This window comes from Chelmon rostratus, chromosome 10 (assembly GCF_017976325.1).
Source record: "Chelmon rostratus isolate fCheRos1 chromosome 10, fCheRos1.pri, whole genome shotgun sequence".
NCBI classification, from domain to species: Eukaryota; Metazoa; Chordata; class Actinopteri; order Chaetodontiformes; family Chaetodontidae; genus Chelmon; species Chelmon rostratus.
Window position 1 is genome coordinate 22,564,453 of NC_055667.1, and position 25,032 is coordinate 22,589,484.

General features: G+C 43.8%; 2 protein-coding genes across 2 annotated transcripts; one reads left to right on the plus strand and one right to left on the minus strand.

Moving 5' to 3' along the window:
* Positions 1-758: 758 nt before the first annotated feature.
* Positions 759-16,499, minus strand: si:dkey-70p6.1 (uncharacterized protein LOC570575 homolog). The gene is made up of 7 exons (XM_041946421.1): positions 16,264-16,499; positions 9,574-9,799; positions 8,513-8,570; positions 8,263-8,341; positions 6,736-7,199; positions 4,448-4,585; positions 759-3,078 (listed from the first exon to the last, which is right to left on the minus strand). Exons 2-7 carry the CDS (start codon positions 9,705-9,707, stop codon positions 2,539-2,541), a joined length of 1,413 nt encoding a protein of 470 aa, XP_041802355.1. The 5' UTR covers positions 9,708-9,799; positions 16,264-16,499; the 3' UTR covers positions 759-2,538.
* Positions 16,500-19,238: 2,739 nt separating this feature from the next.
* On the plus strand, positions 19,239-24,824 carry nkain5 (sodium/potassium transporting ATPase interacting 5). Its single transcript, XM_041946420.1, has 7 exons — positions 19,239-19,292; positions 20,490-20,627; positions 21,850-21,930; positions 22,642-22,839; positions 24,186-24,246; positions 24,459-24,529; positions 24,638-24,824. The coding sequence occupies exons 1-6, from the start codon at positions 19,239-19,241 to the stop codon at positions 24,512-24,514; spliced, it is 588 nt and encodes a 195-aa protein (XP_041802354.1). The 3' UTR covers positions 24,515-24,529; positions 24,638-24,824.
* Positions 24,825-25,032: the final 208 nt, after the last annotated feature.

Consider the following 25,032-nt stretch of genomic DNA (forward strand, 5'->3'; position numbering starts at 1 on the left):
CACCGAGCGGGTGACACTGTGATCACGGATGTCATACGACGCACGCTGTATTCTCCAAGACAGCAGAAGACTCGCTCGCCCATGTGACTACTGCCTCAAGGTTAACCTGTTACCATGGAGACAAGCCCGCCAATGAAAATTCAGCAGACGGTTGCGATGTTGACTGCAAGCTTTTTGTTTTAAGGGGTGACCTATTTTTTTTTCCTCTCTCCCCCCCCCCCCCCAATCCACAGCTACTCAGACGCAGACCCTGCTACTCTGTGCACGTGCACACAGACATTCATACAGATAAAAAAAACATGGGAAGGCTACTCACACACACAACACACACATGCACATACACACTCATGCTCCTTGTGAAATGAGGTTGTAAGGTTGTACACAAAAGAAGCAAGGGACAATAGAAGCACGCCTTAGATATAAAATATGAAAATATTGCCCATTTTAAAAAAATATTAATCAATTAATTTGACCCTAAGATTGTAGGTATGTTAAGATTTTTCTTTGCTTTGATTGGACTGAAGACACAAATCTACAGGCAGCTTTAGAGATCAGAGAAAAAGGTTTGCATTAAAGAAAGAGTCTTTGATCCGCCTGGTAGATGGCAAAGTGGTGATATTTAGGCCTGACAGAAGGTCGTCATCAGCGTCACTCAGCGAATTCTGCTTCCTCTCAATTTTAATAACTGACACTATGAGATAAAACATCTTTTTTTTTAAAGTGCCACTTTATTACAAAAGTATAAACTTGACTGACATTTCATGAATAGTAATCTTGATATAAAACATTACAATCTTTTGCACTTAGCACTTAATTACACGCTTCTGAGTACAAGACCCTGTAGTCTGAATAGCAAACACACAACATTAGCTGCCACATTTAACTTAGCTGGGCTTTCCAAGAACACACCGTAGCTTCATGGCTTCAAAAACAACAAACAGAATACACTGAAATTTACATTGCAGCTGTTTTGCAGTTTGTGTCACAAGATAAGTCATTCCAAAACACAATTAAACATAATAGAAAAAGATAGATTTCTTGACACTGATGATATATTTATTATTCTTTCTCTTTTGTAATGTACATACACATTGCATCAACATACAGTATAATCACATTGTTTGCTGGGGATATTTGGTCAAATGAAATCATCGTTACTGTCCGGGATTCAGATGCAATTTTGAGTGTGTTACCCTCAGGGTGATGCTCTGCTGCGTAGCGAACCGTTTGCTTCACATTTTTGTCATTTCTGCAATATTTTTAACACTGATAACAGAGAGAGTGTTCATCGATGGAGTGACGATGAGACATGACGTTTGCTAATACACATCAGTTCTACTGTAGCTTTCCAAGCTGCACTATGGTGAAACCCAAGCAGATTCATATGACCACAAGGCAGGGACTATTGTAGATGAACGCTCCACAGATATGAGTGAGGACTGAGCACAGAGGGGGGCGTGGGGGGGAGGGTGGGGTTGAGTGGACTGTCTCCACCTTCAGGACTCGAGCAGTTCTCTTCAGCGTTGATTCATCTGTACTGTGTGTGTGGCAGGCCGAGGATGAGAGAAATTAACTCTCCCCTCTGCTGCACAGAGTCCCACTGAGCCAAAGACATCCTCAATCTATCTGGCTTTGTGCTCTACAGAGAAATAAAGCAACACACTAAAAATAAATAAACAACCAACGACAATAGAAAAGAAAACATTCATATAGAGGTACCACATGACAGTGCTTGATTTTTTGTCTTTTTTTTTCACTTTTTTTAGCATGCAACTTGTAGCAGGCAAAGTGCAGAAACAGGATCAACAAAGTAAAACACTTCATTTACAGACGGCAGTGGAGACAGTGTTCAGTCCATGTAAGATGAAACAAAACATGACGGAGGGAAGTATCCGGTCGGTTTTTAAATATGAGAATGCTCTAAATTAGTCGAAGCTTTTAGGAGGAATGCAAAATGTGTGCAATTTTTGTTATAATACTCTCATAATTGATTCTCTTGGTCCCTGAGCTTTCAAGTATTTTGATTAGTAATTCCTTTCTATCATTTCAATTCTGTCCTGAATCACATCTTGACCAACTACAGGGAAGGCCTGTTCATGACAGACTAAGTGCTACCAAAAGATTTCACACAATGCTGTGCCTGTTCCCCAAATACAAGTCCTGCTAGGACCAGGTAAACCCGCGAGAATTGAGGAAGAATTTAGGCTTCTTACTTTATTGTGCTTTGCACATATGTATCAGTAAAATAGAAGTGCTACTGTTACCTACAGATTGCTCTGCAACGGTCTTGTGCTCATTTATTATTCACTACCTTTGGATTCCTTATAAGGTTTATAGATTGGACTTTGCATTCAGCCCAGGTCATAACAGGTCAACATTATTGCCCCAAGGCCTCCGGACCTGTGAAAGGCATGATGTTATGACTTGAATGTAAACAGTATGTGTGGGTGAGCATGACAGGGGCTCAGCCGTCACTCCTTGTGGTGTTAGCTCAGCTCCTTGTGTTGGAAGGATAGGGGTCACAGTGCAGCCGCCGCCTCAGAGCCCTGTTACATACATCTCCATGCCGTCGTTGAAAGTGAAGATGGTGGTGGTGCTGGAGGTGGCGGAGCCCTGCTTCAGGTCGCCGATGCTCTCGTACAGGTTCTCCCCCGGCAGCAGCAGGGCTTTGGCGGGCAGGTGCTGTAACTTGGGGGTCTGCTGCGTGGGCGGCGGCGGAGGGGGCTGCTGCTGCTGCAAGGGCTGCTGGGCTTTCTTCCTCCTCGGCCGCAGGGTGGCACACGTGTTGGGGGGCCTCTCTCGCTTCCAGGCGCCTCCACCTTCCAGGTTCTCATAGGCCAGATCGCACTCCTCCGTCCCGATGGACTCATAGCAGTGGTCGTCAAGGGGCCCTCCAACTGCTTTGCCCTCCTGAAGGGCCCACGTCTGGGGTTTGACCACTACGCTAAACCCCCCATCCCGATCTCGGTCCCGGTCACCACGACCCAAGGTCCGGAATCCAGGATTGGCTGGAGGAGACCCAGGCACAGCTCTCTTCTTCTTTGCAGGTTTACACACCTTCGAGTACATCTCGGCCACCTGCAGCGGAACAACACATGACTGAGACTAAAGGCAGTAAAGAAACCCACCACTCTGTGTGTGTGTGTTCATTAAATATGAAGCTGCAGTCAGCAGCTGATTAGCGTAGCTTAGCATAAAGACTGGAAACAAGGGGAAACTGTTAGCCAGGTTAATAATAAGCATCTTTCCCAAAACATTTTTATTATTTTTTAAACATTGTCTGCTGCACAATAAAAAGGCTGCAACTCTTATTTCCAGCCACATCTCTGTTCTCCCAGATGCTTTGGTGCTGTTCTCCACTTATCCACCAGATGCCCTCCGACTTCCTCTCCTTTCCCCATCACCTGACTGCCCCACCCAACCACACACACCTGTTCTCACTTCCCTGGACTTCCCGCCCTCCTTCTCACCTGCATCATAAGCCTCTCACCACATTTGCAGGTCTGCTTCCTTGGCTCCTTGCCAGATTGTTAAGTCAGAACCTTGTGTTCTACATTTTGACTCTTTAGCCTCTGAACTGAAGAGTCAACACCTTGTTATCTGTATCTGGTGCCTGTTTTTAACTGCCTGACTTCTGTGTTTTGGCTGTTTCCTTTCCTGCTGCTCCGTTTTAGATTTGTTTGCTTCCTGGTTTTGACCCTAGTTTGCCTTGTGACACTGCAGGGTTACTTCTCATTAAACTGCTGACCTGATCCTGACTGCCTGCTTTTGTCTGCATTTGGGTTCATCCCTCTTGCACCCACCACCCCTGAAAATTTCCTATCCAGGGATCCATAAAAGGAAAGTATTCCTTCCTCATTTTTCCAACATGAGAAAAGCATTATTTTACAAGACAATAAGAAATCATAGAAAATAATATCAATATAGGCCTGTGACAGATGATATCATGTCCAAACTGAACAAGGACACATCCTCGCAGCTACCGTCTTTGTCTGAATTATGAAATCGAGTTAATCATCTTTTTTATTGTGCAGCAGAATGAATATTTCTTTTCATTCGGAGGGTTAGAATAGTCTTTGAGGAGTCTTGAAATGCCTCCAGGACAGCTGTACATTTGTTAAACGACGTTATGGGTTTTTAAAAGATCGCAGGATATCACTATTACGTGTTTTTTCACAAAAATGGGTGCTTAGCTCTGTGACTCAAATGCACTGAGCCGCACAATCTGGATTAAATCAGTTAAAGAGTGATAATATTTGAAGTGGTGCGCAAGCAGATGCAGAATATGAATGCTGTAAAACAATGTGCAAAGATGTTTTGTCTCATAATAAAGATACCTAATATTAAATTAAAGGGGAACAGTAGGATTAGGGAGCTTCAACACAGTAATCAAATAAACCAAAGGGCGGATGCAGGCTGATGCACAGACTGAGGAATCCTCGCTCACCACAGCAGCAGGCGGCTGTATGTTCTCCACTGTGTGAGCACCCAACGGTCCTGGGGCTTTATTTTGGTGCATGAGCATCTCCTCATCCTCAGGAGGCTTCCAGATGTACTGCTCCCCATTGCCCATAAACATCACTTCCTGTCAACAGAACAAGAAATTACATTCAGGGGCAGAGCTCATGTTCATGCATGTCTTCTTTGAGTATTTGCGGATATAAAAACGGCATTTTATACTCAGGCCCAGTGGGGTTCATAAAGGACAAATTAAAGAGAAGTGTAGCAGCACAGAGCTGGCATTAGAAACGTGCTGCATGGATTTCATACAGAATTGAAAAGATTTTCCCTGGAAGGTGGAGCTTCTAACGTGAGGAACCATGTGCTTATATTCTGGATGACTCAATTTCAACATGTTGCGTCATCCACAGGAAAATCAGCGGTGAGCAGCCCTGTGAGCAGCCTGCGTACACATGTAAGCCTGTGAACTGTGTGTGTTACTGAACTCAGGTCACAGCAGAGAGCACGACCTGGCTGACCTCACACAGGGCAGCAAATGGCCTCCCACTGTCACCTGGAGGGGAGCACAAAGCCTTATAGCCACAGTGAAAGCATAGAGGCTGCCTCCGCTCCTGCTGCTGCGAACATATGGAGGAGGTGACACTGCTGAGAGCAGAAATATCGCCGAAAACTCTTCGACAAATAAACACAGTTCGCTGCCCAGACTTCACAGCAATGTGTACACAAGTGCAAACGTATCACAGCGCCACGCATGATGTAGCCGAGTGCAGAGAAAACTGCAACACTGGCACAATTACAACCGTGTAGATCCTCTGCAGCATCTGATCTGACAGGAAATGCTCTCCACTGTACCTGGACTACAAACTGCATATTAATGTCATACAACACCACAAACGAGGCCGCCTGCAGACAGACTCTAGCCAGGCATGAAAAAGCAGCCTGCTTGAGGCCAGTCCATTGACCCAGAGGAGGAAAACCGCAACGTCATCCAGCAAGAAGGTTTAACCCGGCACAACACAGTCATTTAGCAAGGCACTGCATTCATATATGTAATGAATATGCTATATTTTTACTGCCCCACTGTTTTTAGTCTGAACGCCTGCTAATGATCTACAATCATGCTAGCAGCCCTGTGAGACTGTGGGCACAGCAGTGCTTTGAGCTAAATGCTAATATTCACAGTGACAGCGCTAACACGTTCAAAAGGTAATGCTTTCACCCTGTTCACCATCTCAATTTGGCGTGCTAACATGCTAACATTTGCTTGACAAATCAAAATTGTGACCTGATGATGGCGCTTGTTGAAAAGTCAGAGAATTCTGCAAAGTTATATCAGTTCACCCAGAGGGAGAGCATGAAGGTCTGTACCGGATTTAATGTCAATCTATTGCTTTTGGTGGCTAAGATGTTTCACGAAAAACCACAAAAGTCAGCCTCATGGTGGTCAGTCTGGACCAAAGTGGCTGACGGACTGAATGACAGGCCAACATCGTCAACCATAGAGCCACACTGTGAGGAGAGTCAGAGCATGAGGCATTGACCACACAAACACAGCTATTTTTTTTAGTTTTATCTCCTTCATTCTCAAAAAAATCCCCATCCACATGAAAATGCAAAAACACAACTGAGCAGAAGAGCCAACAGCAATACAGCAATATATGACGGCCAATCAGAAGCCTTTACTGGTAGGCTACCTGCAACTAGAGGTCCAATCCTACAGTAAACAAAGAGGATAGCGGCGCACGCTCTGCTGTCACAAGCAAAAAAATGTTTAGTGCCCTTAAACTGCATTCGTATGAAAAGCCAGAACATATAGAAAAGCTACATTTTGAAAACACCCATGCATGCGTGGACCAGGCATTAACCTTAATCTGCTTTGTATGATCTCATCTACTGCTCCGGTCAGACCTCTGGTGACCCACTAATCTCAAGACCTGATCTAATCCTCACCCCCTGAAACAATTATCTGTCAATGACCTGAAATTATCTGTTCTAAAGGTTAAAAGTTACTTACAGATATAAAAACAGCACAATGTTTCAACCAAATTCAACCCAGACAACAACTTTATGTTGTCTGAACTTAAGGTCCACTTACTAGCTTTTTCCAGAGCTTTCAGTTGCATCTCATACACCCAGTTGTCATGGAGATGAGATGCAGTTGAAAGCTCTGGAGTAGCCTATTAGGAAGTGTACCTTATCCTTGTGTAACTACTGCAACAATGTACAGACTTCAATGTTCAAGAGCTTTTTGTAGACAGTTTTTAAAAAACCAACCTTTGGGAATGATGGGACGTTGAAGGCATCCACGTTTCTACGGGGCAACTTTGTGCTGTGAGGGTGTGGTGGAGGAGGGGCGGGGTGCGACGGCGGGGCGTGTCGTGGAGGCGGCGCCGGAGGCTCCCCCATATCCGTCCCGCTGTCCCTCTTTTGGGGCGCCTTGTCGGCCTTCCTCAGCTTCCTGACACAGGCGTACTCGGCCGTCTCCGGAGGGTGAGGGGGGCTCATGACCTGGGCCTCTGGTTCGGGCAGCCCTCCTTCCACATCCCCATCTGGGTCCGGGGGAGCCGGGGTGTTGGCAGGGACGGCCGGAGGGGCCGGAGTGTCCGTCTGCCCGGCCCTGCCTACCATGGCGTAGAGGGCATCGTCAGTACGTGTGGTGGAGGAGCGTCGGCCCACTTCTGAGTAAGTGTGCTCTCCGTCCTCTCCAGTCCCAGACGGGATCTGGGGAAGCTGCCTGCCTTGAGAACGGAGGTCAGAGTTAGACCGGCAGCTGAGCAGCCGCAGAAGGTCCGTGCAGGCCGGACGCTTCTTTTTAGGTGCCTCTTCAGGGCACATACAGGCCACATACAAGATGCCCACCATAAAACAGAACTCACTTCCTCCTCTCGCACTGGACACTTGAGCAAACATTTGTGAACATGACTAAACATCTCACTAATAAGAGAAAATCCAGAGCGGACAGTAAACTGGGAGCTGACGTTTCTGTTTGAGAAAATGCGTCCAAATGGACTTCATTCCACTGCAGTGGAAGCGGGACAAGTATGAAGCAGGACATATGCTTATATTTCTTCAAACCGTCTCAGGCTACTGTCACAGTGCCCACAAACACAGTTCCCTGTCGACTGTCACGATGGAGCTCCAGGACTCGTCTTGGCTCTCTGATTTCGGTCTTTGAGAGAGAGAAGGAGGCATGTTCACAAATCAAGACTGAACAGTCCAGTGGAATCAGGCTGAGCTGGAAATGGGATGTGAATTCTGTTTTAGGGTAGACTTCTCCCCTAAAGCATCCTTAATTCTTCGTACAGGAAGGTTTGGCATGAATTCGGGGCCGGATTAGATACGGCACACGTGGAGAAAAGCGTGAGGTCGACGCCGTCGTAAACATCCACCTAAACGTTTGTCATTAGGGGTCATTCTGCTGTTTTTTGGACTCCAGGCCTGGTGTTAATGAACGAGGATGAGGCCAAATCAGGGCACGCTACAGTTCAATTTATTTGTCTCGCATTCATGCATTTACTTGCCATGCTATTGATCTGCCGCTAAATTTTCCAATCGATTTTCCATTTCTGCCATGTCACGGATTACACTGATTCCGTAGGGTAAAAAAACCTTGCATCTCCATTGTTTGTGATTTTCATGCTTTCAAGCTCAAAATTCCCCCAAAATGCTTTCCAAGTGCTTTGTCATGCAGCTAAAATAAGAAAAGCCTGTTTAGTCCCATATAGGAGATACAAGGTTTTCTCCGGTGAGGTACAGTTCAGAGCACACGGGTCAGTATTTGCATGTGAAAGATGCACTCACTTTTGCCATTGCAGTTCATCTTGTTCATCTCAGTGTCTGATTTACTGATGGACCGCAGCTTCGACTGCCTGAGTATACCCTGACAACACAAAAACACACACACACACACACAAACACACACACAGGGCCAGTTAAACAGTAATTAAGACCGAAGAGGTGTCCTCTGAATGATATTGTTCCCTGGTGAATTGAGTTGCTTCAGCTACCTCTGCTGCAACACAAACAAAACACGGAGGAGTGTGATACCTACCATGTCCATGAGACGGTGTTTTCCACCCTCGCCGGGAACATTGTGTGTCTTCCCCTTCCTGTGGTAAACACAACCGCTCTGTCACACAGGTTGACACTTACGACAGTGATGCACTCGCGTGTGCTTGTGCGTGTGCAGAGTTTGACTCATTGTCCATGTGTGTCTGAGTCATCTTATGACTGTGTGTGTGTGTGTTTGTGTATGTGTGTGTGTGTGACAGAGGGAGGGAAATAAGGAGTGTATTTGCATATCTGCGTGCCTGTGGTGGAGAGTCACTAAGTACATTCACTCAAGTACAATTTTGTGGTACTTGTACTTTCCTTGAGTATTTCTATTTTTTGCTACTTTACACCTCTACTCCATTACAGCTGAAGTTACTAGATACTTTTCAGATTAATATTTTCCATTAAACATCACACGATAAGCTTATAAAATACAATTAATTGTTAAGAGTTAAACCTTTTTTTGGCTTGTGAGCTCTTATGAGAAATCAGCGTGTAGTCGGGCTCCCTTGTCTAAGTTCAGACGTCTGTGAGTTGTTGTGAACGAGTGATTTCTAATCTGAACTTCAGATGCTTAAACGTCAGAGGAGGTGAAATATAGATGACTTTGTTTTGTCTTCTTTCCTCCAACATTAATCATCTCATGACCCCACAGATTTATTTTGTGTCCCTTCAGAGGGGCACGACCCCTCAGTTGGGAACCACTGAACTACTAATTATATAAAGTAATTAAAACTAGCTTCACCTCAAAGAGCTACAACAGTGAAATACTGCTACACGGATGCATCAGTATCAACAAACTAATAATAGTGTCAGTCACAGGGGACATTTTACTGCAGTACCTTTACTTTAGTTACTTTTAGTACATTGTGCTGATAATACTGTACTTTTACTTAAAAAAAATTTAAATATTTTTACATTGTTGTTTTTGTTATTGGTATTTTTACTAAACTACTTTTTCCAGTGTGTGCATGTGTAAATATTCAAAGTGTCCTGCAAATGCAAATGAGCATATGTGTGTATCCGTGTGTGTGTGTGCGTGCACGGCTCTGCTCTCACCTCTGGCAGCCCACGCAGAGCACCACGATGAGGATCGTGACAACAAAGGCTGAGGCAGCAGCGATAGCACCCAGCAGCAGGACCTTGCCGTAGGGAGGAGCCGTGAAGTTCAGCCCGTCCTGCATGGAGGCCATGTGGGAGCGCTGGCGCTCACTTGCTCTCACACACTCTCACTCACACCCTTACAACTCATGCACGCAGGGAAGTGCCACGGTCTCACTGGGATCTGCGGGCACAGAGTGGTGCTTGATTACAAAATGATCTAACCTTTACAAAACATTAAGTAGGTCAACAAACCAGTAGAACCAGATGTGAACTATTCAGGGTGCAAGAAGCAGAAGGGAAGCGGCACTTTGGAAAGAGGAAAAGTGAGAATTCCCATCCAGCACCGAAGCGGTGAAGTGAACAGACATTATGCCTCCGGCATGTGCTTCTGCTTCTGTTTGAAGGATTACTGAGCTTTGTGTGTCACACTTACATCGACATCAACAGCATACCTGCTCACCAACAAAGGTATTCAGGTATCTAGGTCTACGCAGCGTACAAGTGAGCGAGTACTGAACGGAATCCAACAGTTATACGTTTAACAGCAGCTTTATAACTGGATAAACAAGACAACATAAATCTGAACACAGGGAATCTGGTGCTGATCCGTTTGTCAGGTGGCTTCATCGACGATTCATCGGAATAAATCCAAATTTCCTTCGGTTTCGACCATTCAAACAGGAACAAACATACATATTGAGACGGTACGGTGAGTCACAGAGAGGCTGAACATGCCAGCAGCCACAGTGGCCCGGCACAGTGAAGGAGACGAGTATGAAAGCAGAGCGAGCAGACAGAAACGTCTTCCTCGCTTCTTCTCGACTCCGTGCCGCTTGCCAGACAATTTAACATTTGGCAGCGTAATATGTTTCAAATAAACAGTAAAAACACAGCGAGAGCAAAAAGACCAAACAACACGCGCGTTCTAATCTCTGTCAAATCACGCCATCTGTCTGCTGTGATGGCGTGTTTTCATGTGTGTTTATGTGAGAGTCGCTTTGTCCGTCCGGCAGACTGTGGGAAAACAAACCGTCCGGGTTTGTCCAAAGTCTTGTTGAACTGTAGTTTTTGATTCAGCCGTCTGCACATGTCTGATCCAAATGCCTCTCTCGTATTTATCCAGTTTCTAAGTACAGATTTAGACAATGTCTTCCTCACTCCTCCTCGCTAATGATCAAATCTGACACTTTGAACAGCGTGCTTTAGTATTGGATTCCACATAGGTCCTTTCCTTCCAGACAGAATTCAATCTGCACCGTCCAAATCACTTTAACAATTTGTCTGTAGTCTGGAGAACAACGTGGATCTTCTCTGAGGGTTCGCCAAAGCACGGACACCTCAAGACCGTCGCTGCTGTTTTAGGAGAAGCCATCGCATCAGTGGGAGTTTCTGAGGCCGAGACGTCAATCACAAGCAGCTCAAGTAGTTGATCAGTGCAGCAGTGAGCTGGAAAGTTCGCTAGGCCTAATGAGGATTCAGACCACCCAAGCATGAAGTGCTAGTTAGCTCTTCTTCGTTCTTGCCTCCTCTTCACTAAAATCATCACCTCATGACCTTGTATTTCAACAAAACTTAAACTGGGGCTCATTATGCTTCAGTAACAAATCCCAGAGAGATCTCACCCACTAAAATTACACAAACTTTAATCAGATTGCAGCACACGTATCCACATTCCAGCCTGGTCTGGTGATTTAGGCCACGCCTCTCCCCATCGCGATTGATTTTGCTGGATTTACGCGAAACCTACTTTCCTATCCTTTCCTTCTGTCTGTGTTGCCAATGTATTCACAGAGACAGGCTGCACGTGCACTCTGGACAACCCAGCTACCATGCTATTTACCGTGCTAGATTTAGCACACATCTGACCAGATGCAACACTACTTTCCTGTATGTTTTATTTATCAAAACAGCCTCTTTCTAATATTCTCCTGCAACATTAATCTCCTCCAGATGTGGCATGCATTATCTCTGGAGTCCCATCAATTTAAGTTTGTGGGCAGACAGCTTTAGTGGCATTGGAGAGGAAGGAGTGCCACAGTTTACCTGAAAAAAATGGCATTTCCAGGTATGTTTGCATGCTGTTAAATGTGCTACAGCTGAGCAGATAATTAGCTATCGAGCCCGCAAGCTGATGTTATCGTTACACTTTTCTCTGGTGAATGTTTGTTTGGTCTGTTTCTTCTTTTCTTTTGAAGTGATCGGACAACATTCTTTGACTGACTTTTTTTATTTCATGTATCTGCTTTTCTATTAAAACAGAGCAGAGACCAGACAGGTGTTTATCAGGCTCTGCATGCTAGAAGTTTTGCAGACTTTGGCTGATTTGCATTTATTTTCGTAGATCCAGCTTTGAACCCAACTGTTCTCAGCATGAAATCCAATTTGCACCAAATTTCACACGAGGACGTCTTGGTAGATATTTGCTCACTGCTTGTAGTTTTCTTTGTGAGTTCATGGCGTCCTGACCAGAGAAGAACTCCTTTGTTTCCTCATTCAAGTGAACCCCATGTTAATTACTATTAATATAACCAATCAAAAAGTCATGTTTGCAAACACGGGATATCCAACATAATTGCATACTTTTTTGAGCATGTCTTAACAAAGTGACTGCAGCAGTGAACATGTTTTCCCAGCATGTCTGTCAAAACGGTTTGGTGTATTTTAACAGCAGCCAGCAAACATGCCAAAGATTTCACTGTGACCTGCTTTTAATGTCACTAATTTATCCAGCAGGGCTTCAGCTCCGCCGACATACACCTGAGTGAGCAGTCTGAAATATTACGCTGGATTTAAAGAAGCACACGCACCTATGATTCAACCATCATTTAAATTACAGCTGCAACAGTGTCAGTGTAATTATATCTGTGCTGATGTGACAACAGAGCCGAGGAGCGAAGATGGAGAGGGTAATGAGGGAGAAGAAAGGGGAAAGGTTTAGGTGTGGAGGAAAAGAAAGGAGAGCGAGGAGGGGAGGAAGACATGCGTGGGAGTCCTGTGGCAGGTGTTTGAAGACGCTGAAAGCAGATGATGAGCCGAGCCTGTCACATTTCCCAACGAGGTTTCCCGGCCTCCCTCTCCTTCCTTTTTCCCTTCCCCTGTCTCAATGAGTGTGTCCACACCTCCCCACCCATTCTTCTCTGCCTCTATCCCCCTGCCTCCGCCTGCGGTGTTCAGCCAGAGTGACGCCTCAGCACTGCAGTGTAATCTCTGGCCCTAGAGCTGCCTCGTCAGAGCCAACCAATTGGACGTAGCGCTCAGAGCAAGAGCAAGAAACGGCCCTCCCCCGGCTGCTGTTCTGCTTAACAAAGCCCCCCTCTCCCTCAGCCACGGAGCCCCCCCCCCCCCCCACACACACACACACACACACACACACCGCCTGTAGCGCTCAGTGTGCTCATTACAAACTACCAGCGAATACCTGCAGGTGCAGATTTGCCAGGTGTTGCCCCGGCCGGGCATCGCTGACCAGAAGGCTGCTTACGCTGACAAGGAGCCATATGTGGCGAGGAAACTAGAGCATCATCGATCATTAATATCTGCTTTCTTTAGTGGATCACGTGCAGCATTCAGCCAATCCAGACAAAGTAAAATAGAAACAAAAGTTCATTCTTCATCTTTGGAAACCGTTAATCTGACAACACATCAGCAATGACGACTGTACGATGAGTCTGAAAGCTCTAGAAGCTAATAAGTGGATGTTTGAGCTTTGCTGCGCATAAAAAAAGACAGATTTCCCTTTAATCCTTGTATATTTCTTGTCTTCTTTCTTCAGTGGACACACAGGAAGCTGCTATAGATTGTTTCTGTTATTGATTAATCTGTCTGTTGTCTTCTAGAGAACAGTGAAAAAGGACGCGTTCAAATGTGCTGCTTTGTTCGAGCAACAGTCCAAAATATAAAAGATACTGAATTTATTATCACATAAGACAACGAATAGTAGCAGAACGTCACCAGTGACGAGCTGGAACTGAGGAAGTTTTGGTGTTTTTACTTTAAAAATGGCTTGAACAAGTAATCGACTGTCAAATAGGTGCCGATTATTTTACCGTCACTCGACTTATCGACTCGTCAGCTGATTGTTGTGGCTACAGGAGACAAAACCGGTGAATGAATGAGTGGATGAAGGTTTTGTTTGCATCAGAGGCTATGTGAATGACGATTAGTCAATTAACTGCTTAGAAAATGAATCTACAACTGTTCTGATGATTCATTTTTAAGTCATTTTTCTAGCTAATCGTCATTTCGCCATTTCCGTGACTGATTAGTCTCTTTTTTTCTCTATTAATCGATTCATCAATTCTGTTACATCAGACCATAGTGTAAAATGTCTGTCACAAGTTTCCCCTGTGGCATCTTCTTATTGCTTTATTTTTTCTGATCAACAGTTCAAACCCCCAAAGATATTCAGCTCACAATCATGACATCAAGACAGAAAAGCAGATAGTCCACACATTCACCAGAGCCAGAGGATGGATGATGTTTTTGTTTGGAAAATGCTAAATTGAGCAACAAAACAGCCAATTAGTCTTTCGATCAACTAATCGATTCATCGACTAATTGTTTCAGCTCTGAAATCTGATGATTCAATATCCTCAAATGTGAGAACTTGCTGCTTTTCTTCATCTTGCATTAATTTGACACTCCTTGGATTTTAAACTATGCAAGACATTTGAACACATCATGAGCTTGGGAGATTTTTCTGGTGATTTAAACACCCAAAGATTCATCCATTGATCAAGAAAACGATGGTTTCTTGCAGTCGCAGATGACTGAATGAATGAAAAAAACATGTCACCTGTTGACTTGGATCAAATCTCAACCATTAACCATCTTTAGAGGAAGCGTGACACATGCTGGGTGTCACATTTGGCCAATCACATCATCAGATCAAAATTAAGTAATAAAAAAAAAACATTTTCTGAACAAAACAAAGCTCAAACTCTGCTTCAAACAATAGAAAAATGGTCTCCGCTTACGGCACCTGACGAGTCAAACAGGGAATTACGGTGTAATCCTCCTAAAAACGCCTCTTTTAGGGACACATTTAGCCCTACAGTGTTGCAATAAATACCAGTAGGCTTTTAATTTTCTAGGAACATGCAGTGCATTTACATGTGTGTTCATTATTAATAATCCTGGAGCTCCTCTCGACAAGCCCTGCCAGCCAGCCGGCAGCGGCCTCTCTGCCGAATCTGCTCAGGTTTTGATAAACCACCTGGGAGTTCATATGGAGCAAAAACCTCACCCTCTGTGTGACACAAATAACAGCAATGAGTGTGTGTGTGTGTGTGTATGAGGGAGAGAGATGGGGGAGAGAGAGAGGGAGAGAGGAGGCTGCTATTGTGTGAGAATGTGAATTAGGTCAAATGTTTGCTTGCAACAACGATTAACCATGCCCCTGTGAGGAAGAAAGCTGAGGCTCGGTCTTTATCTGTGCAGCGCTGCCTCTGATACAAACACCGCCTGACATTATTCAGAGCAAATTAAAGAATAATTATGACGCCTTGTGATCACATTGCTCACATCCTTTAAAGCAGCTGTGACAGAGCGAGGGACCTTGAAACAGGCTGAACAAGAGAGGCGCTTAAAGTTGAAGCCATCATGTTTTTCCACTGTGGATCTGTTTAGCAGAATCCTCCATGAAGGGCTGGTGTGTGTGTGTGTGTGTGTGTGTGTGTGTGTGTGTGTGTGTTTGCGTGTGTGTGTGTGTGTGTGTCAGTCAGGCTGGATGCATGTGGCTCATGATGGCACCCACTCAGCAGGCATCAATCACACACTGGGTGACGGTTCGGCTCGGCGCGCCTCTGGGCTCCGACACCTCAAACTGCAGTGATGCTGACAACAGGTTACAGACCGGGACTCAAACGATGCCGTTGAGCGTGCAGGGTGTGAACTCGCGTTTGAGGGTTAAAAAAAATGCCCGTGCAGGTGGAGGTATAGGTGGTCACAGATGATGGAGAATTTCAGGCGGATGCAGTTTGTTTCATTAAGCCTGTAGCGCCACAGATTTTTTTCTTTCCTCCTCCTTTTCTTCTCTAATCATCAAAGCGTTTCCGATCCGTTTCCAGATCAAAGTGAGGATGGTAAAGGATGTTGCGTCCCTGAGGTCAGCTGGCAACTTACGCGACAAAGCCAGCCAGCCCCCCCTCCTCTGTTTGTGAGTGAGGGGAGGGAAGGAGGGGGTGCGAATGTTAACGGAGGGTCTACCGTTAATTATCTTTATGCTTCACAGTCGGCAGGGATGCTACGCGGAAAAAAACGCGCGGTCGGAGGCTCCCTGCGCCTTCCTCGCGTCAAATCACAGTGAAGTTCTCTGATCAATCCGCTCATTTGGGGGCTTAAATCACAAAAGGCAATGCAGTAACGCCGAGGTGGGTGCACACGTGTCTGTGTGTTAAATGCATGACCAGTGCAAATGAAGCGAAGGCAGGGCCAGCACAAAGAAAAACAGGCACCGCGGCGGGCTGCGTTTCCCTGGGCGAAAAAAGGATGCTGTGTTCATGGCTGCGTGTGCGGCTTATCGAGCTCAATCTATAGGCATATATGAATGAGCCCCCCTCCCTCACCACCGCCTCCCCTCCCTCCCTCCAGCCTGTCACATAGCCACAGGCACAGAGCATTGCGCTATAGCATCCCCGTACTCACTCGGCTCGGAGATTTTGGGAGGCGCAGCGTCAACCCTGGTCGCTTCCTTCTGCTTCCGCACGGACCGGGCGCTCCCCGCGAGCATAATCGATCAAAGGCGATAACTTGGCTTTCTTGGGCTTCAGAAAACACGAATGCAGCATATTGCATGTGACATCCTCCGTGCGCCCGCTGACCCCCTTGTGCGCCCTGTCCGCGCTCCTCTGCTCCCCCAGCCGGAAAGCGAGGCTGGGAAGCGTCTGACCTGCCTTTCTGCCGCCGCCGCCGCTGTATCTCCAATATTATCTCCGAGTGCCAGGCTTCTCCTCCACAGTCCCTCAAGCCCCCTCCATCTGTACTCGCATCCCCTCGGCTCAGCTACTGTGCTTCCATGTGACACGGGCAGAGCTGGAGACCCCCCAATTTTGAGTTTGCCTTTTGATTCCAGCGCCATCACTCGGACGGACGGGGGAGTGCGGGTGTGGAACGGGCTGAGTCCGGTTCAGGAGGATTTCTCAGTCCCTGTTGGAGGTGCATGAGGCTCTGGTTCATTTCAGTAGCACATAAGGACCATTTGAATGCTGCAGCTTGGACACTCAGGGTCTAAATTACAGTGTGGGGTCCTTGTTTTGCAAAGGAAATATAAAGTGAGCGTGACCTGTTGAAATAATGTGTTTTAGATGAATATGTACGTTTGATATACTGACTTCAAGTCTGGCTGAGCCCTTAAAAGCTGCAAAGAGTTCAAGGAAAGCAACAGAACAGCAGGTGAAACTGCTGCTGTGCTGGAGTCTTTATTGGACCACTTATTTCTATGAAATTGCGGTGGATCAATAAAAGCTTCACAACAAGAACATGACCCCTGCAAGAGCCCAAGCAACTAATAACCCAATGGCCCCTTACATGTTCCTCCTTAATGAAAGTTGGAGCAGATCCCTTCTGACACGTAGTCTTGTTTATGCACGACAAGGTGTCGATGTTGTAAACATGTGAAAGTAGGGCAGTAATGTCTCATTCTTTAGCTTGGTTTAACCTTGCCACTCACACACCTTTGAAGCTTACACCTCCACCGCTCTACCACCACCTACTGGCGAATTGCGAGCATTGTGGGGGAGCAACCGCCTATCAGGGTGCAGGAGACGGTGTTGCTGTATGAGGGTCAATTCATGCCATAGTGGGGGAGAAGCACAGAGGAATCATATGAGAGAGGTCTTCTGAAGGGAATTTTTTTCAGGTGCAGGAGAGGTTCCTGTTTCTGAGCCTGACCATCCTACAATGACATACAGGAGAGAAAAGCAGGAAATCCTCATATTTGAGAAGCTGGAACAAGAGAGTATTTGGACTGAAAGGACTGATCGATCATTGAGGCTCGGTCTTTATCTGTGCAGCGCTGCCTCTGAAACAAACACATTCATTTTCAATCAGTGAGTCATGAGCTATGCAAAACCACCTAGATAGCAAACTTAACAGGTTGAGGGAAAGTGGAAAACATATTCAAACACTCAGTTAGTGTGTTTCCGTTGTTAGGCGGCGACCTCTAGTGGCTGCAGTAGTTATGACAGGAGCAAAGGAGGAAGTCAGGTGACATGGTATGAAGAGCAAAAAAAAGTCCACATATGAAGGAGGTGGGGTGGAGGTTTGGGTCAAACACACACAGGATTTTCACCCAGGAGACCGCTGTTCATGTCCCATGTGAAAAACAAAGCCAATACTGGCTTATTTCAATTTATAATGTACCTAAGCTCTCTCACTTACATAACAGCAATGTGTTTGTTTTAACCCACAACACAGACAAAATATTAACCACGTCATGATGAAGGTGCATCTGTTGTAGGCGAGAGGACGTGTTGCATTTGGCTGAGGTGGAAAAGTTCGCGCATCAATGAAAATCAAAATGTGAAACTTGATGTAGGCCACATGAGTCATGTGACTTATTTGTCACTGAAGAAAAATCAAACGGCGATGAGGAGCCTGCGATGCTCTTCAGATTAAAATCATATATTTGCGTCATGTTCCACTGTTTGAAGTTTGATTTGTGCTCTTTGTTGTGCTCTCTTCTTCTGTAATGGTTTAATGGCATTTTAGAGGAAAGAAGAAATCAGTACTGGGGAAAAAAATAAAATTTGGTGAAAACGGTGTCAAACAACACTAATATACTACACATAAAGTAACTACAGTGTAATGTTTCACAGTTATGAAATGCAACAGAACAGCAGAGGTTCAGAAAGTTAAGGAAAGAGGCTTTTGGAAAGTTCTTTAAAGCTCTAATTAAAGAACATATAAAATACATCTATTATTTTCCCAGACTGGCTACCAGTGCTGAGGTACAGCTGGAGAGAAATGCCCAACATTTACCACCTTGTTTCCTGTAATTGTATTATCTTCCACAATAAAGCACAGATTCAGAAACACAGTAGCACTACAGTGATGTTTTGCTGTGAATCGAGGCTTGTATGATAAACTGTCACGCAAATATTGAACAAATATCCAGAAAAAGAAGAAAATGTAAATGAATGGCCATGTTTATCCACTGCTGTTATTATGAGTTGACTGTATTGAGAACAGTTGGTGGTGCTAATTATCTGGTCCAGTTGTTACTCACTTGTTCTCCATAGTTTTGCTCTCTTCCCCTGGAACATAAATGGCTTTCATACAACACATTAACACTGTAAATCACAGGAGGTATTTTCACATTTGGATGTCCATTAAAAAACGCCTCAGAGCATCCTGAGGCTGAGTTCGTCCTTCAGGGTTTCCCCTCTCCTGCTGGTTGTGGCATTAAGCGCCTCTCATACAGCTACCATCCCCCTTCTCCGTAGTTTCCACGCAGGGACAGCCTGCCTGTTTTCCTCAGGAGATGAAGTGCTCCCTGCTTGCTGTGGACTTAAAGCTTCGCAGGTTTGTCGCTGGTGTTTGAGCAATTTTAAAATCCAGTCTTCGCTGTTGTTACCCTCATCTTCATCATCGGACCCAGCGGGAGCGGAGAGGAGACGAGGATGGGGTGCTGTTCTGCGAGATGCATGCTGATCCTCCTGTGCTGCCTGCAGTTGGTGAGATGTTTTCCTCTCCTACATATGATGCTTCGACATAAACACATCTGCTTACACCTCAGGGCAGCTGTCTGTCCTTTTAGCTCTGCTGATGCTTGGCCAGCAACTTACATCAAAACCTGCAAAAACTGCAAATCAAAGCTACATTTTCATTTAAATTTCTCCAAAGACGTGTTTATTATAAAGGAAAGTTGATGTGTTGATGCGTTGAAGCCTCACTTTTTTAATTGATTCTGACAATCTTACATTGAAACTACAAATCTACGATATTAAACAATCACCAAAACTAACTTTAATCTCTGGTAAACACATTATTTCCTGAAGTGTTTGATGACCTTCCATTCACATTGTCATCATTAATTCAGATTTCTACATTAACTCCAAACTAAGATGAAAGAAAGTCAGAAATTACAGCTGATTAGTCTATTTATTGATTAGTTGATCATCTAGACAAAAAAATACTCACCAATAATGTATTAATTTTAATTAATTGTTTAAGTATTTTTTTAAGCAAAAATGAAAAAAAAAAACAACAAAAAAAAAAAAACAAAGCTTCCAGCTTTTTAAATGTGAATGTTTGCATTTTTTCTTGGTGTTCAGTCAAAGTAAACTGATCTTTGTGTTGTGGACTGTTGAACAAACAAATCAAACAATTTGAAGACATCACCTTTGGCTCTGATGAATTAATACAGGCATTTTTAACAACTTTCTGACATTTTATAGATGAAACAATATGCAGATTAATCAACACTGAAAATAATTTCCAGCTGCAGCCTCATTAAACTGATCATTTTTGTGAACGTGTTGATGGTGAGCTTATTGTATATTGGAAGGGCCTATTAAAAGCAGTGACCGCCCACCACTACAGCCACCACAATGAGGGGCTGCACCCACTTTGTCCTCCTCCTCTGTGTTTCCCACCCTGCCCCCCTTCATGACTGACTGGGGCACCGACCTCAGAGGACATAACAGCCTGGTCTGTCTTCTCCCAGCATGCTTTGTCCCTCATGGCTCAGTTGCCTTGACAACTTATAAGAATGAAAAATACAACCTTGACGGATGCACAAGCAAGAGATCGGCGTCTAACAAGCCAGAGCAACAAGGCCTCACCTGAGACAGACCAGGGGACAAAGTGAGTCTGTTTTATAAGTCATCAGGGTCTCTGATCTCTGTTTCTGCTCCTGTTGACCCCTCCAGATAACCGCGCTGGAGAGGCAGGTGTTTGACTTCCTCGGCTACCAGTGGGCTCCCATCATGATCAACTTCTTCCACATCATCGTGGTCATCCTGGGCCTGTTTGGCGTCATCCAGTACAGGTCGTGCTATGTTATCATGGTGAGGGAACGGCCTGATTTTCTCCTGAGCTTTTAAAAAGTTTGTGTTAAAGCACTAAATACTACATGGTGGTTCCCAAACTTTACTGGCTTTTTGGATTAGTTTGACAGTTTGGGAAATACACTTATTTGAGTCATGTGCACATTAAATATGAAACCAGCAGCTGGCTAGTTTAACTAAAACCTTTCATTACTTACGTAAGACGTGAATGCATATGATCAGAAAACAGGAGGAAATTAAATCTGAGAGCAGCATTGAGCGTGGCCTTTACAAAATGTAACTGTTCAGCTTTAATTACAGCGCCACCATCTGGCCGATTGGACTCATATTTCTTGGGAAGCACTTGCACATCATTTCCAGTTATTGGGTAGAGTTTCATGTTTCTAGCTCATTCCAGCTCACGGTAATTTGAGCCACTGCAGTAGAAAAATAACAATAATAAACCTGCACAGACACAATAAGATTCTGTCCTTTTGGGGCTTTAACCCTGACAATGCAAAGAAATATGAAATAATAAACTGTTTTTACTGACAACAGTTTGATGAAGCGTTTCTGAGTCCATGTATTAATCTCCTTTATCCAATCATGTGTTCACAAAGTGGTGAACCTCGCTCCATCCTCGCTTGTGAGCGACTGAGCCTTTCCAGGATGCTCCTTTCATACCCAATCATGACAATATCACCTGTTACCAATCAACCTGTTTACCTTTTTGGAGCGTTCCACAACTTTCACAGTGTTTTGTTGCTCCTGCAACAACTTGTTTGAAAGGTGTTGCTGCATCAAATTCAGAATAAGCAGATATTTACAAAAATCAGTGAAACTGATGAGGTGAAACATTAAATATATTGTGTTTGTGCTGTTTTCAATTGAATATATGTCAGAAAGGATTTGCAAGTTATCACATTGTGTTTTATTGATATTTTACCCATATTTTTAAGAATCAGGGTTGTTCTACCATCTCTTTCACCACTCTTATCATTCATTTAAAGGATTTTTGGAGGCTGGAAGCGGTGACAGTATCGAGTATTTCAGAAGAAAATCATCTCAATCAATCTCTCTTAAATCATCTTGTGATGCCTCATATTTATCTTGAGAAGCAGTGCTTTGCTTCTGTCGTGTCTGAATTAGGACATTTGTCTGAAAAAGAGGAGCCCCGTGCTGTGACCACGCTGAAGAACTGTGAGTTTCATTCATTTTCTCGGTCATGTTTTTGTGTCCTCAGTACCTGCTGTGGACGCTGTTGTGGGTCGGCTGGAATGTCTTTGTTAGCTGTCTCTACTTGGATTTGGGAGGGCTTTCAAAGGTGAGGCTAATGGTCACATAAGTGTCAGATAATTAGAGACTCACGCAGCTCCAGCTCCTAAATACAGTGTTCAGCTCTCCACGTCTCGGGACCTGCCTGCAGGAACAGTCACATGATTACACAGTGTGTTTACAGTATGTTTCTGTTCTCAGTCACAACATATTTAGTTTCATGAAGCTAATTTATGTCTCTTTTCTGCTGCAGACAACATGTTGAACTGGCATTTTTTTGGTCCTGATTGATGATGGTGGCACTAATGATTAGTGTTAGTATTAATACTGAATAGTAGTCAAAGTGGTGGCAATAGTACAAAACTGATGGTAGTGTTGTTTTAGCAGAAACAAACTTGAGGAATAAAAATAATTTACTGATTATATAGAAAATAGAGTAATACAGTTCAAAGTATTCATTGTTAGTTTCATTCTCTTGTCTTTACGCTGTTTTATTGCTGTTTGTCCTCATTTTGTGGCTCAGTTTAAAAGCTGAATCAGACGAATCATCTGGTAATGTTCTTCACTGAGGTTTTTCCCACTAAAACAAACCAAAATAGAAGTAAAGAAAATGGGAGAAACTGATGGTTAATGAAAATAATTCATGGCCCCAGGCAGGAAGACATACTAAACCATATCACAGGGATCAGCTGATCCTGCTGCAGGTCAGGTCTCTCCCACCTGTTTTAGCGTTGCCTCCTCTGCCTGCTTGTCCCTGCAGGACAGTGACATACTCTGCCTGGGAGTGTCGTCACACCGCTCGTGGTGGAAGGACAACGGGCCGGGGTGTGACAGTGGCGGCCTTCCCTCCGCTGGGTGGCAGGACCGGCCAAACCCGGAGTTGACCACAGTGCTGGGCTGCTGGCTGGAATACCAGTACATAGAAATCCTGCACTGCATCGTCCAGCTCCTGCTTTCGGTGAGTCCCTGCCACACATCACTAAGGACCTCAGTAAGTGGGAGACGTGGCCCTAAAATAACATCACATATGTCAGGATATTTTTGTGATGTGATAAAGTCATGCCAGTAGGAAGCCTCTGCTTGAGAAAGTGAAATAAATTGTTGCATTGCCCCCTTTTGTTGCTACAGTCTTCTTGCACTTCTTAAATATTACTGTGGTTTGTTGTATTTCTGATGTTTTGTAACCAAACCACACTACAGCTGGTAGCAATGTTAGGCTTGTTTTCAGCATATTCAACAATAACAAGGCACAGATCAAGAACAAAAACTATAATGATAACTAGTGCAAATAGAGATGAATCCTCACATCAGTTAGCTGTTTAAGTGAAAAGAACAAAATTACTTGATGTTGCTTTTAAAACTTAAATTGCTCCAATATTGTTTTAGTATCAATAAATATGCATCTGCGTACACGGGAATGAACTGTTGCCTGGCAACAGTGACTGTAAATTGGGAAAGAGGCACCAGATTATCACAGTGATCTCTAATAGTGTGTTACTGAGCTTCTCAACCCGGCCTCTGGTTGCTGTTACTTTCTGTACTGTTTGTGTGGTCAGCGGTTTCTCAATTCAGTTGAATTTAATACAACTTTATTTATGTCTGTAGGAGGAACACATCCAGATCAACAAAAACAGTACACACACTGTAGATACTTTCAGAAAGTACAGTTACTCACAAAACTAAAAACATTCAAAAGCTATAATCACCACCTCTAATCTTGTATGTGAGATTGGTAGTAAACATGTTAATAATAAATAATAATAAATGATAATGATAAATGATAAGAAATACATTTTAGATCAAATAAGTTAATATCTAAATAACAATCTAGAAAATCTAAAATTCTTGTCATAGTAGAAAAAAGCACAGGTATTACTAACAATATTAACAAAGCAGCCACATTTAAATCAGTTGTAATTTATCACAGTTGTAATTTATCGCTCCGTTTGTTCTTATTTGCACCCTTATTGTTCCTATTGTTCTTATTTGCACCTCCTTTGCTGTTTGCATCCCTCCCTTGTGTGTTCTGAAGAGCTTCTGTAAGAGTGAATTTCTCCATTGTGAGATTAATAAAGTTTTATCGAATATAATCTAATCCATAATTTTATTGTTTACACCTGTGCTTTTCCTACTGTAGCAGGTCAAAACTCTGTTAAAACGTTAAGATCACTGTGAAGAAAATGTTTCTAAAGTATGCTTTGTGGTGAATAATGTGCTTTTAAAACATCAAAGAAAGACAATTAAAAAATATGTATTTTAATACATTTGATTCACTTTTATACATTTTTGTGTACATTTCCATAGCTCCTGGGATTTGTTTATGCCTGCTACACTGTCAGCACTTTCTCAGATGAAGAAGACAGCTGTGAGTATATACGCTCCTGATCAGTGACAGATGCAACTCAACACAACACAGAGATACACACATTATCCATCAAGACATTTTAAAGCATTTTATCCCCTTAAATTATGAAAGAATGCTTTCTTCAAAAATGTCCAAAATGTGTTTTTTTGTTTGTTTACACTGAGGTTGATTTGCTTTCTATCATTAATTTATGTTGTTCTTTCTTATTTTAGTTAATTTCATTGGCGAATTTCCTCATCCATCCAAACCCTCTCAGTTGTTCTTCTAGTGTAAAGACCTGTGGGTAGGTTTAGTTGCATTACCTTATATTTGCACCCATTACATCTGCATCATTTTCCATCTTATGTAGCCAACATCTAATAACAGTGTATTTTTCTGTATTTTTGAGCAGATTATAAATGACAACAAACATAACGCGGTTGAGGAAAAGATGAGAAGGACTCGGCCTGTTTGACCATAAAACCATCTGCCATGGATGCTGAACCTCACTGCTCACAAACTGTGCACGCTGTCCCCAGGGGAACCAGTACATCACAGAATATGATGTGTTTTCACTCAGACCTCAAATGCTGTAAAACTAGATGTTAATCTACCTCTGTGTGTGTGTGTGTGTGTGTGTGTGTGTGTGTGTGTGTGCCTGCGTGCGTGCGTGTGTGTGAGTCCACTAGATGTTAAGCACTCGAGTACGAAATTTGTAAATTGTATAAATTATTATTATGTGTCATTTCAGTGAGAAAAGGTGACAAACCTGTGTAGTGTATGATGAAATAAACCACGTCTACAATT

What these genes read in the sequence shown, in the direction of transcription:
- si:dkey-70p6.1 (XM_041946421.1), bottom strand. Translation starts at nt 9,707, where the DNA reads ATGGCCTCCATGCAGGACGGGCTGAACTTCACGGCTCCTCCCTACGGC. An exon ending in CTCTGCGTGGGCTGCCAGAG is followed by an intron (nt 8,571 to 9,573) that starts GTGAGAGCAGAG and finishes TGTTTACCACAG; the next exon opens with GAAGGGGAAGACACACAATG. An exon ending in AACACCGTCTCATGGACATG is followed by an intron (nt 8,342 to 8,512) that starts GTAGGTATCACA and finishes TTGTGTTGTCAG; the next exon opens with GGTATACTCAGGCAGTCGAA.
- nkain5 (XM_041946420.1), top strand. Translation starts at nt 19,239, where the DNA reads ATGGGGTGCTGTTCTGCGAGATGCATGCTGATCCTCCTGTGCTGCCTG. An exon ending in GGTCGTGCTATGTTATCATG is followed by an intron (nt 20,628 to 21,849) that starts GTGAGGGAACGG and finishes TTGTGTCCTCAG; the next exon opens with TACCTGCTGTGGACGCTGTT. An exon ending in ATTTGGGAGGGCTTTCAAAG is followed by an intron (nt 21,931 to 22,641) that starts GTGAGGCTAATG and finishes TTGTCCCTGCAG; the next exon opens with GACAGTGACATACTCTGCCT.